The following is a 16,375-nucleotide window of genomic DNA, read 5'->3' as shown; positions in this document are numbered from 1 at the left end:
AACACTACCTAGTTTATTGCATGTATTAAATCAGTATTTTTTACGTAATGGAAGGATAAATACATAATTAATATCTTTAAAAAAGTGAAGATGAAGCATTTTAAGAAAATGTGTTCACATGATAGTGTTATTGTAGCATTGAATTCTGACATGGAGAAGTATTTCAACTATGAAACAAGTACAAATGGTAGCACTATCGGAACGTATGCGTGCATTGTCATGACAGTAAGGATTCAAATTCCTTTGGAGTACCAAAACAATTCAAATCTTATGTTGGTGGATATACGAGATTGAGATCTCCGTATATGATTGCACTCAAAGAGAATTTCAACATAAAAATAATCGTTGATGATAGAGCACAACTCCGTGCTACTATTGCAGATAACACATTACCTACTGATACATCCTATCGTCAGCTTACGGGTATTAGCATTCAACGGAAGGTCAAAAGAAGAAAGGCCTACTCTTCTACTAATATCATAAACCATATCTTTTCTACGTGCCGGAACTGTTACCTGTGTAAAAATAATGTTGTAATAGACAGTGAAATTTCCGAAAAAATAAAAAGGGTATTGGTGGAAAATATAACTAAGGAATATAAAGCAGAACCGATGGAAAACAAAGTGCCAGCAAACGTTACTAACATCATTGATCAAACAGTCAATGAACCAAATAATACCAAAGACGAAACGCATATTGAGCCTGTCGATGACAAACCAGTAAAAACTGTGTATGACTCAAAATAGAATAATGATTATTCTACTGATTACGAACTAAGAGAAGACAACAGCTACAAAATCAAGAGAGAACATGGTGACCTATTTTATGGATCAGATTCAAAATGTCCAAAGTTATTCATTGATATTAATAATGTATAATAATATATTTTTTTGTATTAATATCCTACATGACATTATGTCATTAAAAATATATTGTGCATTACATTGTTATGTGTTCACTATTTTTAGAGTATGCTAGCATATCAAACGTTTAGAATGTCTATTGAAACATCGGGGATGTAAGAAAACGAATTTGCATACATCATATGTCAGATAGATAGGTTAACACGGTGAAAATCTAAGTATCAGAAAGATTAAATTCTTTATCAGCCCCTTTTGTCGGATAGGTCAGGATAGAATTGATAGAATCTAAGTATCAGAGCGAATAGATTCTTTATCAACATGTGTAAATAGATTCTTTTCCTGTTATGTCGGTTGGCATTATCAAAACCTTAGTGTCAGAGTGATTAAATTCTGTATCAAAATCTATTGTCAGATACATGGGGTAACATTGACAAAATCTAAGTATCAGAGTGAATAAATTCTGTATCAACTTATTTTGTTGGATACATCGGATAAGATTCATAAAATCTAAGTATCAGAACGAATAAATTCATTAACATTTTTTTATCGACATCATTCGTCGGATACGTCGGATAAAATTGACAAAATCTATGTATTAGAATGAATAAATTCTATATCAACATCTTTTGTCAGATACGTCGGAATAAAATTGACAAGATAAAAGTATCAGATTAAATAAGTTCTTTATCAGCATCTTTTATCATATATGTCGGATAACATAGTCAAAATCTAATTATCAGAGTGCATAAATTCTTTATTAACTTCTTTTGTTGGATACATCAGAAAACATTCACAAAATCTAAGTATCAGAGCCAACAAATTCTTTATTATCCTCATTTTTCAGATACATTGGAAAAAATTGACAAAATCTAAGTGTCAGAGTGAATAATTTTTTTTCATCAACATCTTTTGTGAGATACATCGGAAAAAAATGATAAAATCTAAGTATCAGAGGGAATAGATTCTTTATCAACATCTTTTGCCGGATATTACAGTTAACATTATCAAAACCTAAGTGTCAGAATGATCAAATTCAGTAACAACATCTATTGTCAGATGAATGGGATAACATTGACAAAATCTAAGCATCAGAGTGAATCAATTTTTTTTATCAGCATCTTTATCAAATACAACGGATAAAATTGAGAAAATCTAAGCATCAGAGTGAGTAAATTATTTATCAATGTCTTTTGAAAGATACGTTTGATAGCACTGACCAAACCTATGTACAATAGTGAATAAATTCTTTATCAACTTCTTTTGTCAGATACATCAGGTAACATTCACAAAATCTAAGTATCAAAGTGAATAAATTCTTTATGATCATCCTTTGCCACATGTGCATGATAAAATTGAGAAAATCCAAGTATCAGAGTGAATAAATTCTTTATCAATGTCTTTTAACAGATACGTTCGATAACATTGACATTGTTTAACTATCAAAGTGAAAAAATTTTTTATTAACGTTTTTTATCGATATCATTTGTCGGATAAGTCGGATAACATTGACAAAATCCATGTAATAGAATAAATAAATTCTTTATCCTTATCCATTGTCGGATATGTCATTATGAAAAAATTTTTAGTAAGTAGCAAATTCTTATTGAATCCACCTCTTGGATAAACAATACAAAAATTTCATTCATGAAATTATGAAAAATTGTAAGTAAGTAACGAACTCTTCCTTGAATTGACCTCCTGAATACACAATACAGAACTTATGAGAAAATTGTAAGTAAGTAACAAACTCATTCTTGAATTCACCTCTTGGATACACAATACAGAAATTTCATTCAAGAAACTATGAAAAAATCGTAAGTAAGTTACAAACTCTTTCTCGAATTAGCTTCGAGGATACACAATACAGAAATTTCATTCAAGAAATTATGGAAAAATTGTAAGTAAGTATTAAACTCTTTCTTGAATTCACCTCCTGAATACACAATACAGAAATTTCATTCATGAAACTATAAAAAAATTGTAAGTATGCACCAAAATGCAGATATTTCTTTCAAAAAATTATGAAAAAATTGTAAGTAGGTAACAAACTCTTTCTTGAATTCACCTCTTGGATACACAATACAGAAATTTCAGTCATGAAATTATGAAAAAATTGTATGTAGGTAACAAACTATTTCTTGAATTCACCTCTTGGATACACAATACAGAAATAACATTCAAGAAATTATGAAAAAATTGCAAGTAAGTAGCAAACTCATTCTTAAATTCACCTCTTGGATACACAATACAGACATTTCATTCATGAAATTATGAAAAAATTGTGAGTAAGTAGCAAACTTTTTCTTGAATTCACCTCTTGAATACACAATACAGAAATTATGAGAAAATTGTAAGTAAGTAACAAACTCATTCTTGAATTCAACTCTTTCATACACAATATAGAAATTTCATTCAAGAAATTATGAAAAAATTGTAAGTAAATAACAAATTCTTTCTTGAATTCGGCTCCAGGATACACAATGCAGAAATTTCATTCAAGAAATTATGAAAAATTGTAAGTAAGTAACCAACTCTTTCGTGAGTTCACCTCTTGGATACACAATACAGAAAATTCATTCGTGAAATTATTAAATAATTGTAAGTAGGCACCAAAATGCAGAAATTTCATTCCAGAAATTATGAAAAAATTGTAAGTAGATAACAAACTCTCTCTTGAATTCACCTCTTGGGTACACAATACAGAAACTTCATTCATGAAATTATGAAAAAATTGCAAATAAGTACCAACTCTTTCTTGATTTCACCTCTTGGATACACAATACAGACATTTCACTCAAGAAGTTATGAATAAATTGTAAGTAAGTACCTAACTCTTTCTTGAATTCACTTCCTCTATACACAATACAGAAATTATGAGAAAATTGTAAGAAAGTAACAAAATATTTCTTGAATTCACCTCTTGGATGCACAATACGGAAATTTCATTCAAGAAATCATGAAAAAATTGTAAGTAAGTAACAAACTCTTTCGTGAATTCACCTCTTGGATATACAATACAGAAATTTCATGAAATTATGAAAAAATTGTAAGTAAGCACCAAAATGCAGAAATTTTATTCAAGAAATTCTGAAAAAAGTATAAGTAGGTAACAAACTCTTTCTTGAATTCATCTCTTGGATACACAATACAGAAATTGCATTCATGAAATTATGAAAAGATTGTAAATAGGTAACAAAATCTTTCTTGAATTCTAATCTTGGATACACAATACAGAAATTTCATTCATAAAACTATGAAAAATTGCAAATAAGTACCAAACTCTTTCTTGAATTCACCTCTTGGATACAAAATACAGACATTTCATTCATGAAATTATGAAAAAATTGTAAGGAAGTAGCATACTCTTTCTTGAATTCACCTCCTGAATACACAATACGGATATTTCAATTATTAAATTATGAAAAAATTGTAAGTAAGTATCAAACTCTTTCTTGAATTCACCTCTTGGATATTCCATACAGACACTTCATTCTTGAAATTATTAAAAAAATTGTAAGTAAGTACCAAACTCTATCTAGAATTCATCTCTTGGATACACAATATAGACATTTCATTCAAGAAATTATGAAAAAATTGTAAGTAAAAACCAAAATGCAAGAATTTCATTCAAGACATTATGAAAAAATTGTAAGTATGTAACAAAACTCTTTCTTGAATTCACCTCTTGGATACACAATACAGAAATTTCATTCATGAAACTATGAAAAAATTGTAAGTAAGTGACAAACTCTTTCGTGCATTCACCTCTTAGGATATACAATACAGACATTTTATTGATGAAATTATGAAAACTTTCCAAGTAGGTAACAAACTCTTTCTTGACTTCACCTCTGGGATACACAATACAGACATTTCATTCATGAAATTATGAAAAAATTTTAAGTAAGAACCAAAATGCAGAAATTTCTTTCAAGAAATTATGAAGAATTGTAACTATGTAACAAACTCTTTCTTGAATTCACCTTGAATACAAAATACGGAAATTTCATTCAAGAAATAATGAAAAAAATTGTAAGTAGGTAACAAACTCTTTTCTGAATTCACCTCCGGGATACACAATACAGAAATTTCATTCAAGAAATTATTAAAAAATTGTATGCAACAAACTCTTTTTTGAATTCACCTACTGAATACAGAATACAGAAATTTCATTCAAGAAACTATGAAAAAATTGTATGTAAGTACAAGTGGTGACCCACCACTCTAAGTGAACCTAAATTAACCTAACCTTTTGCATGTCTCTCTCACTATGACTATGTGTCTGAGCGACTGTGCTGCCATATATAATCACTCTAACCTAAATTCAACACCCATTTTTTCATAGTTTCTTGAATGAAATTTCTGTATTGTGTATCCAAGAGGCGAATTGAAGAAAGAGTTTGTTAGTTACTTACATAAAAAAATTTCATAGTTTTTTGAATGAAATTTCTGTATTGTGCATTCAGTAGGTGAATTCAAAAAAGAGACTATTACTTACTTACAAATTTTTAACAATTTCTTGAAAGGAAATTCTTTATTGTGTATCCCGGAGGTGAATTCAATAAAGAGTTTGTTACCTACTTACAATTTTTTAATAATTTCTTGAATGAAGTTTCCGTATGTTGTTTCCAAGAGGTGAATTCAAGAAAGAGTTTGTAACATACTTACAATTTATTCATAATTTCTTGAAAGAAATTTCTGCATTTTGGTCCTTACTCGCAATTTTTTCATAATTTCTTGAATGAAATGTCTGTATTGTGTATCCAAGAGGTGGATTGAAGAAAGAGTTTGTTAAATACTTACAATTTTTCATAGTTTCTTGAATGAAATCTCTGCATTTTGGTTCTTACTGACAATTTTTTCATAATTTCTTGAATGAAATGTATGTATTGTGTATCCAAAGAGGTGAATTCAAGAAAGGGTTTGTTACTTACTTACATCTTTTTCATAATTTCATGAATGAAATTTCCGTATTGTATATCCAAGAGGTGAATTCAAGAAAGAGTTTGTTACATACTTACAATTTTTTAATAATTTCTCGAATGAATTTCTGCATTTTGGTTCTTACTTACAGTTTTTTCATAATTTCTTGAATGAAATGACAGTATTGTGTATCCAAAAGGTGAATTCAAGAAAGAGTTTGTTAGAAACTTACAATTTTTTCATAATTTCTTAAATGAAATTTCTGCATTTTGGTTCTTACTTACAATTTTTTCATATTTTCTTGAATGAAATGCCTGTATTGAGTTTCCAAAGAGGTGAATTCAAGAAAGAGTTTGTTACTTACAATTTTTTCATAGTTCCCTGAATGAAATTTCTGTATTGTGTATCCAAGAGGTGAATTCAAGAAAGAGTTTTGTACTTACTTACTTGTTTTTCATAATTTCATGAATGAAATGTCTGTATTGTATATCCAAGAGTTGAATTCACGAAATAGTTTGGTACTTACTTTCAATTGTTTCATAATAGTATGAATGAAATGCCTGTATTGTGTATTCAAGAGGTGAATTCAAGAAAGAGTGTACTACTTACTTACAATTTTTTCATAATTTCATGAATGAAATGTACTATATTGTGTGTGCAAGAGGTGAATCCAAAAAAGAGTTTGGTACTTACTAGCAATTTTATCATAGTTTTATGACTGAAATTTCTGTGATGATGAAATTTCTGTATTGTGTATCAAAGAGGTGAATTCGAAAAAGAGTTTGTTACCTACTTACGATTTTTTTCATAATTTCATGAATTGAATTCCCGTATTGTGTATGCAAGAGGTGAATTCATCACGAAAGAGTTTGTTACTTACTTAAAATTTTTCCATAATTTCATGAAAGAAATTTCTGTATCGAATATTATTGTGTATTCAGGAGGTGAATTTAAGAAAGAGTTTGTTGCTTATTTACAATGTTTTCATAATTTTTCAAATTAAATTTCTGCATTGTGCATCCTGGAGGTGAATTCAAGAAAGAGTTTGTAACTTACTTACGTTTTTTTCATAATTTCTTGAATGAAATTTCCGTATTGTGTATCCAAGAGGTGAATTCAAGAAAGAGTTTGTTACTTACTTACAATTTTCTCATAGTTTCTGTATTGTGTATTCAGGAGGTGAATTCAAGGAAGAGTTGGTTACTTACTTACAATTTTTTCATAATTTCTTGAATGAAATTTCCGTATTGTGTATACAAGAGGTGGATTCAATAAGAGTTTGCTACTTACTTACAATTTTTCATAGTGACATATCCGACAGTGGGTAATGATAAAGAATTTATTAATTCTAATATACATATTTTCTCAATGTTATCCAACGTATCCGAGAAATGATATCGATAAACAATGTTAATAAAGAATTTGTTTACTTTGATACTTAAATTATGTCAGTGTTATCAAACGTATCTGTCAAAAGACATTGACAAAGAATTTATTCACTCTGATAATTAGATATTCTCAATTTTATCATGCATATCTGACAAAGGATGATGATAAAGAATTTATTTCCTCTGATACTTTGATTTTGTGAATGTTATCCGATGTATCCAATAAAAGAAGTTGATAAAGAATTTATTCACTATGATACTTAGATTTGGTCAGTGTTATCAAACATATCCCTCAAAAGACGTTGATAAAGAATTTATTCACTCTGATGTTTAGATTTTGTCAATGTTATCCCATGTATCTGACAATAGATGCTGATACAGAACTTGATCACTCTGACACTTAGGATTTGATAATGTTAACCGACATATCCGGCAAAGGATGTTGATAAAGAATCTATTCGTTCTGATACTTAGATTTTATCAAATTTATCTGATGTATCTGACAAAAGATGTTGATAAGAAAAAATTTATTCACTCTGACACTAAGATTTCGTCAATTTTATCCAATGTATTTGAGAAATGAGGATGATAATGAATTTATTGGCTCTGATACTTAGATTTTTTGAATGTCATCCGATGTATCCAATAAAATAAGTTGATAAAGAATTTATTCACTCTGATACTTAGATTTTGACAATGTTATCCAACATATCTGACAAAAGATGCTGATAAAGAATTTATTCAATCTGATACATATTCGACAAAAGATGTTGAAAAAGAATTTATTCATTCTAATAAATAGATTTTGTAAATGTTATCCGACGTGTCCGACAAATGATGTCGATAAAAAAAAATATTAATGAATTTATTGGCTCTGATACTTAGATTTTATAAATGTTATCCAATGTGTCCAACAAAAGAAGTTGATAAAGAATTTTTACTGTGACACTTAGATTTTGTCAATGTTATACCATTTATCTGACAATAGATGTTGATACAGGATTTCATCACTCTGACACTTAGGTGTTGATAATGTTAACCGACATATCAGGAAAAGAATCTATTGACACATGTTGATAAGGAAAATGTTCGCTCTGATGCTTAGATTATATCAGTTTTATCCTGACCTATCTGAAAAAAGGTGTTGATAAAGAATTTATTAATTCTGATACTTAGATTTTCTCCATGTTAACCTATCTATCCAACATATGATGTACGTAAATTCCTTTTCTTACATCCTCGATGTTTTAATAGCCATTCTAAACATTTGATATGCTAGCATATTCTAAAAATAATGAACGCATAACAATGTAATGCATAAAATATTTTTAATGAAATAATGTCATGTAGGCTATTAATACAAAAAATATATTATTATACATTATTAATACCAATGAACAACTTTGGAAATTTTGAATCTGTTCCATAAAACAGTTCACCATGTTCTCTCTTGATTTTGTAGCTATTGTCTTCTCTTATTTCGTAATCAGTAGAATAATCATTATTCCATTTTGAGTTATACACAATTTTTACTGGTGTGTCACTGACAGGATCAATATGCGTTTCGTCTTTGGTATTATTTGGTTCATTGACCGTTTGATCAATTATGGTAGTAACGTTTGCTGGCACTTTGTTTTTCATCGATTCATCTTTATAACACTTAGTGATTTTTTCTACCAAAGGCCTTTTTATTTTTCCGGCAATTTCACCGTCTATTACAACACTATTTTTACACAGGTAACAGTTCCGGCACGTAGACAAGACAAATTTTATGATATTAGTGGAAGAGTATTCTCTTTGAGTGCAATTATCTCTGGAGATCTCAATTTCGCATATCCACCAACATAAGAGTTGAATTTTTTCGGTACTCCAAAGAAATTTAATTCCTTACTGTCATGACAATGCATGCATACATTTCCAATAGTGCTACCACTTGTACTTGTTTCATTGTTTAAATACTTCTCCTTGTCTTCGTTCATAGCTACAAGAACATTTTCATGTGAACACACTTTATTAAAATGCTCCATCTTCACTTTTTTAAGAAATGACTTATGTATTTATAGTTCCGCTGCGTAAAAGATACTGATTTAATACATACAATAGACTAGGTAGTGTCGATAACCGGACATAGAATACCAGTGGGAAAGCCACATCGTGTCTCTGAGAAATCATAGAGGTAGAATTGTTAGAGCCGTAAGCATATTTTGTCATTTTAAGATACGTACAAAAAAATAAATAAAAAACTATATAAAGTTGTATAATTTCGAAGTTTAAAAAAAATAGTTCGTTTATATGAAATAAATATTGAATTACAACCATCAGTCCTCAAATTAAATTTCTGCATTGTGCATCCTGGAGGTGAATTCAAGAAAGAGTTTGTAACTTACTTACGATTTTTTCATAATTTCTTGAATGAAATTTCTGTATTGTGTATCCAAGAGGTGAATTCAAGAAAGAGTTTGTTACTTACTTACAATTTTCTCATAATTTCCTGAATGAAATTTCCGTATTATGTATCCGAAAGGTGGATTCAATAAGAGTTTGCTACTTACTTACAATTTTTCATAATGACATATCCGACAAAGGATAATGATAAAGAATTTATTTATTATAATACATAGATTTTGTCAATGCTATCCGACGTATCCGACCAATGATATCGATAAAAAATGTTAATAAAGAATTTGTTCACTTTGCTAGTTAAATTATGTTAGTATTATCAAACGTATCTGTCAAAAGACATTGACAAAGAATTTATTCACTCTGATACTTAGATTTTCTCAATTTTATCATGCATATCTGACAAAGGATGATGATAAAGAATTTATTCACTCTGATACTTTGATTTTGTGAATGTTATCCGATGTATCCAATAAAAGAAGTTGATAAAGAATTTATTCACTATGATACTTAGATTTTGTCAGTGTTATCAAACGTATCCCTCAAAAGACGTTGATAAAGAATTTATTCACTCTGATGTTTAGGTTTTATCACTGTTATCCCATGTATCTGACAATAGATGCTGATAAAGAATTTCATCACACTGACACTTAGGATTTGATAATGATAACCGACATATCCGGCAAAGGATGTTGATAAAGAATCTATTCGTTCTGATACTTAGATTTTATCAAATTTATCTGATGTATCTGACAAAAGATGTTGATTAAAAAAAAATTATTCACTCTGATACTTAGATTTCATCAATTTTATCCAATGTATTTGAGAAATGAGGATGATAATGAATTCATTGGCTCTGATACTTGGATTTTGTGAATGTAATCCGATTTATCCAACAAAAGAAGTTGATAAAGAATTTGTTCACTCTGATACTTAGATTTCGACAATGTTATCCAACATATCTGACAAAAGATGCTGATAAAGAATTTATTCAATCTGATACATATCCGACAAAAGATGTTGAAAAAGAATTTATTCATTCTAATACATAGATTTTGTAAATGTTATCCGACGTGTCAGACAAATGATCTTGATAAGAAAATATTAATGAATATATTGGCTCTGATACTTAGATTTTATAAATGTTATACAATGTGTCCAACAAAAGAAGTTGATAAAGAATTTATTCACTCTGATACTTAGATTTTGTCAATGTTATACCATGTATCTGACAACAGATGTTGATACAGGATTTCATCACTCTGACACTTAGGTGTTAATAATGTTAACCGACATATCAGGAAAAGAATCTATTGACACATGTTGATAAAGAATCTGTTCGCTCTGATAGTTCGATTCTATCAATTTTATCCTGACCTATCCGACAAAAGGTGTTGATAAAGAACTTATTCATTCTGATACTTAGATTTTCTCCATGTTAACCTATCTATCCAACATATGACGTATGCAAATTCCTTTTTTACAACCTCAATGTTTCAATAGACATTCTAAACATTTGATATGCTAGCATATTCTAAAAATAATGAACGCATAACAATGTAATGCATAAAATATTTTTAATGAAATAATGTCATGTAGGCTATTAATACAAAAAATATATTATTATACATTATTAATACCAATGAACAACTTTGGACATTTTGAATCTTTTCCATAAAATAGATCACCATGTTCTCTCTTGATTTTGTAGCTATTTTGTTCTCTTAGTTCGTAATCAGTAGAATAATCATTATTCCATTTTGAGTTATACACAATTTTTACTGGTGTGTCACTGACGGGATCAATATTTGTTTCATCTTTGGTATTATTTGGTTCATTGACCGTTTGATCAATGATGATAGTAACGTTTGCTGGCACTTTGTATTTCATCGATTAATCTTTATAATCCTTAGTGATTTTTTCTACAAATGGCCCTTTTATTTTTCCGGCAATTTCACTGTCTATTACAACACTATTTTTACACAAGTAACAGTTCCGGCACGTAGACAAGATATAGTTTATGATATTAGTGGAAGAGTAGGCCTGCCTTCTATTGACCTGCCGTTGAATGCTAATACCCGAAAGCTGACAATAGGATGTATCAGTAGGTAATGTGCTACCTGCAACAGTAGCAAGTAGTCCTCTATCATCAACGATTATTTTTATGTTGGCATTATCTTTGAGTGCAATCATCTCCGGAGATCTCAATCTCGCATATCCACCAACATAATAGTTGAATTTTTTTGGTACTCAAAAGGAATATAATTCCTTACTGTCATGACAATGCAAGCATACGTTTCCGATAGTGATACCACTTGTACTTGTTTCATAGTTCAAAAACTTCTCCATGTCAGCATTCAATGCTTCAATAACACTATCATGTGAACACACTTTTTTAAAATCCTTCATCTTCACTTTTTTAAAGATATGAATTATGTTTTTATCCTTCCACTGCGTAAAAAATACGGATTTAATAGATGCAATAAACTAGGAAGTTTCAATAACACATCATAGAGTACCAGTGAGAAAGCCGCATCATGTCTATGAGCAAGCATAGAGTGCAACGGGTAGAGCCGAAAGCATATTTGATGTAATTTTAAGATACGTAAAAAAAGTTTAATAATTTATAAGTGCATAAAAAAATCGGTCCAAAAAGAGTGCTACTAAAAACATTATTTTTCTAATAGGTAATAATCACGATTGATGCTAACGATGCTATTCCAAATTTATAATAAATTGCCTATGAGTTAACAACCCCTTCGGGCTTACCTTCACTGGTAATCAGTTTAACCCTTTTTTTACCACATTCATACAATCCAATTCAAAATTTTATCTACCTATGTTTAGCCCCTATTATTCAATCAGCAATTAAGATTATTTGCAGAGTTATGCCAGTATAATGTGTTTTTCGCAAATAGAGTTACTTTTACGCAAATGGTACAATTTTTGATATATAAAACCATATGCTATCAATTCTGGACAAGATGTAAGGTACCTTCAGGTTAGAGCTTATTAGTGTTTGACAATTTTTGACTCAGAAACATTCTCGGCTTGGCTGTATCTTTAGTAAAACATTATTTATACCAAAAAACATGATTATCTTGCCCTACGAATAACCAGTATTTTTTTCAGAATAGTGTAATAAACCTTTGAATACGTAATATGACGAAGTTTAATTTCGGGCTATTGAACGTAGAAAAACATGCCTGACAAGGCTTGTAGTCGTGAAATATATAGATACCTACCCATGGTAAGGCATGAACTCGTGAAACTGCACACATATTCTTGTGTAATTCCTAATACATCTCTGATTGGCCCAGGTGTGGGCTCGGAAACCAGTCTGGTAAGGCATATACTGTTCTTAGTAACAAATGAATGACCGTAGTAAGGTATGTATCTTTTAAACTGCACACATATCCATGCCTCAGGCTTGTAAAGTTGATATTGCGCAAATGCTTACTACTGGTAAGCATGTGCGCTGGTAAGAATGTGCGAACTCCTCAGGTGGCAAGGAGTTCGTCTGTAAGGATGCAAACTTTGTTTGCTGACCACGTGCCACTGGATATGGGGCTTAACCCCCTAATTAATCGCTCCCAACAGGGCTGCCCCAAGCTCATGGGCGCGGGTGGAGCCCACCCCAGGGTCTCTCAGCGTCATGGATTTCCCTGGTGTCAATCAGAACCCAGGCCTAGGTACGGTTGGGCTTGCGACCCTCCTCCTGAAAACAATTGCAATGAAAAGAAATGCTACTCAAGCCTCGGATCCTATTCGTTTTAACTTCTTTCGACCTCGGCATGTCGCGGACATCTTTTGAGCCTTGCTGACCAATATGGGATTAGAATAGCCACCTGGAATGTTTTAACCATGAATAACCCCGGATCCAAAGACCTTCTAGGGATTTAGATGTTAAGATGTGGGATTGACATACTTGGAATGACAGAAACACACTTGACGGGATCAGGCGATGAAGAAATTGCCAGTTCTGATCACAGGATGATTTGGTCAGGCTAAACTTCTAGTAGAAGCAGTGGCGTAGGCCTGCTTCTAAACAAGAATGAAAAGAAATGCCTCATATCCCACAACCCAATATCAGATAGACTACTCACTGCCCGCTTCAACCACAAACACGGGAAGATGACGATTGTTGTGTGCAACGCACCAACGAATATCTCTCCAACGGATGAGAAAGAAAAATTCTACTTGGCTCTGAAAGCTGCTCTCTCTCGGATTTCCCCTCATGATATTTGGGTCGTGGTAGGCGACTTCAATGTAACTGTATCTGGCCCCAGCGAAGCTTTTAAATCTTCAATTGGTCCTGTTACCCCTGATTCTTTGAACGAAAATGAGACCCGACTCCTCCAGCTGTGCACCATGCACGAACTGGTCATTACAAACAGCCTGTTTCACAGGAAAGACATTCATAAGTCAACATGGTAGAGCAATGACAGGCGCACGCGAAAGATGATCGACTATATTATAGTCAACCAAAGATGGCGGTCATCAGTCACAAACTACAGAACCTATCGCTGCGCCGAGATTTGGAATACTGACCATAGATTAGTTGCTGCGAACTTCCATCTACGACTCAAAGCCCAGCCTACAGAATGACGCCAACCAAAGTTGGCCACTCAGAAACTAAAAACCGAGGAGTTCCGCCAAAAGTATTTAGTTGAAGTCCAGAACAGATTTGAATGCCTGAATACCCTTGTTGACCCGGACAAGTTTTGGCAGACGTACAAAAATAATATATTAGAGGTCGCCACTGAGACCGTCGGTCTAAAGATGTACTAAAAAGGCCCTGGCTGTCACAAGAAGCTTTGCGAATCGTTGGGCAACGCAGAAACGCGTGGCTGGCCAGAGATATGCCCTCCTACATACGGTTAAAAGGTGTCAGGAACAAACTTATCCACCGAGACAAGCAACAATTGGTTGACATAAAAGCTGGTGAGCTAGAAGATGCAGCACGAAAAGGTGACACCATGTCGCTTTTCAAGCATGTCAGAGACCTAAGCGAGGAGAAACCTCCAAAGATAAGAGGAGTTAAATCCACCTCCGGCGTAATGCTCGAAGATGAAACCGCGCAGCTTGATCGATGGAAGGAGCATTTTACAAAGCTGCTGAACGCCGACAGAGTCGACGTCGATCCCGAACTAGTTAGATCCGCTAAGCAAACAACAAGCGAAAATCTCCCAGAGCCTGAGCCTCCCTCTGTAGAAGAGATAGAAAATTCTCGGAGGAGGATGAAAAACAACAAAGCACCAGGAACATGCGGGATCACCTTAGAGCTGCTAAAATTCGCAGGACTGACGATGCTACTATGGCTGCACATGCTGTTTTCCCTCGTTTGGACAACAGAACTAATTCCACAAGAATAGAAGGAAGGGATAATCCTCCCTCTATGGAAGCGTAAAGGTAGTCGAAGTGGTTGCTCCAACTACAGAAGATTCACCCTCCTGTTGGTTCCAGGAAAATTATTTGCCATGACTTTGATAGATAGAAGTACCCAGTTCATCCGTAAGTGCCGCCAGATTCAGCAAGCAGGTTTCATGCCAAACAGATCCACGACAGAGCAGATCTTCACCGTACACCAGGTCATCGAGAAAACTCGTGAGTTCCAGCGTACAGCATACCTCACTTTTGTTGACTTTAAAGCAGCCTTCGACTCGGTCGACCGTGAGTCTCTCTGGCTGATACTAGAACGAACAGGTCTCTCAGACAAATACTGTCGCCTGTTCAAGAAGCTCTATACTGGTACAAAAAGCTCAGTCCAGGTTAATGGTCGTCGAAGTTCACTGTTCGAAATAAATCCCGGTGTACGGCAAGGTTGTGCTGCTGCTCCTGAACTGTTCAACGCGGTGATTGATTATGTCATGGATCGAGCCACGAACGGGCTCCCTTTCGGACTAAGGTTGGACGATAGAGTTTTACTCGATTGCAACTTCGCTGATGATATTGCCCTAATATGCACTTCTGCAGCTGAACTCGAAGAAGCCCTTAACAAACTGCCGGAAGAAGCCCTGAAAGTGGGATTACACAGCTGGCAGAAAGCAAAAATAATGATCGTTGACTCCGCAGGTAACACCGCCAACTCACCAGCATTCAACGTATCAGGGCACACCGTCGAGGTTGTCAAGTCTTTCACCTACCTTGGATCTGTCATCACGGAAAATGGCTCAATGGAAACTGAAGTTCAGTCGCGCATCAGAAAATCCACATCAATTATGGCACGACTATGCCGTTCAGTGTGGTCAAATCCCAACATCAGCCGAAAAACAAAAATGCAGATCTACAACACCACCGTAACCCAAGAACTTCTCTACGGTGCTGAGACCTGGCCGGCTGCTGCTTCTGCTCGTCATGCCATAGACGTGGCCCAAACAAAGTTCTTGAGACGTATTGAAGGGATCAGATTGGACGACTTCTTCTCGAACACCCGATTGCTGGCACTAACAGATCAGACCCCCAACTCTCGTCAGGTCACTGCACGAACCCTACGATGGTTCGGCCATTTGGTCCGCATTCCAGCAGAAACACCCGCCAGCACTCTCTTCAATTTTGATCCCCCTGTGCATGGCTAGAAGCGCCCCCGCGGAAGGCCCCAGTTCAGATGGAGGGACAGCCTCACCCAGTACCTCTCAATGATCTGCACTGATATGCAAGAAGAAGTCACACTTGCACAAGACCGTTCCGAATGGAGGTGAAGAGTCACGTGTCTCTCTACGCTGGACCACCAGCAGGAGCATTAAGTCAAGTCAAGTTACTACTGCTGTTGATATTAAAAAGGGTTATGAGGCAAAAACA

The 16,375-nt window shown here is 33.3% G+C and overlaps 1 protein-coding gene across 1 annotated transcript; it reads left to right on the top strand.

The window, feature by feature from the left end:
* The first annotated feature begins 14,436 nt into the window (after window positions 1-14,436).
* LOC148952672 (uncharacterized) lies at window positions 14,437-14,949 on the top strand. The gene has a single exon (XM_089087332.1). It carries the CDS (start codon window positions 14,437-14,439, stop codon window positions 14,947-14,949), a length of 513 nt encoding a protein of 170 aa, XP_088943458.1.
* Window positions 14,950-16,375: the final 1,426 nt, after the last annotated feature.

This window comes from Artemia sp. Qi Xiang Cuo, chromosome 4 (genome assembly GCF_049724085.1).
Source record: "Artemia sp. Qi Xiang Cuo chromosome 4, ASM4972408v1, whole genome shotgun sequence".
NCBI lineage: Eukaryota > Metazoa > Arthropoda > Branchiopoda > Anostraca > Artemiidae > Artemia > Artemia sp. Qi Xiang Cuo.
Note: the sequence above shows the minus strand (reverse complement) of the source record. Positions and strands in the feature narration are given on the sequence as shown.

Coding starts and splice junctions, on each gene's coding strand:
- LOC148952672 (XM_089087332.1), top strand. CDS start 14,437: ATGCCCTCCTACATACGGTTAAAAGGTGTCAGGAACAAACTTATCCAC.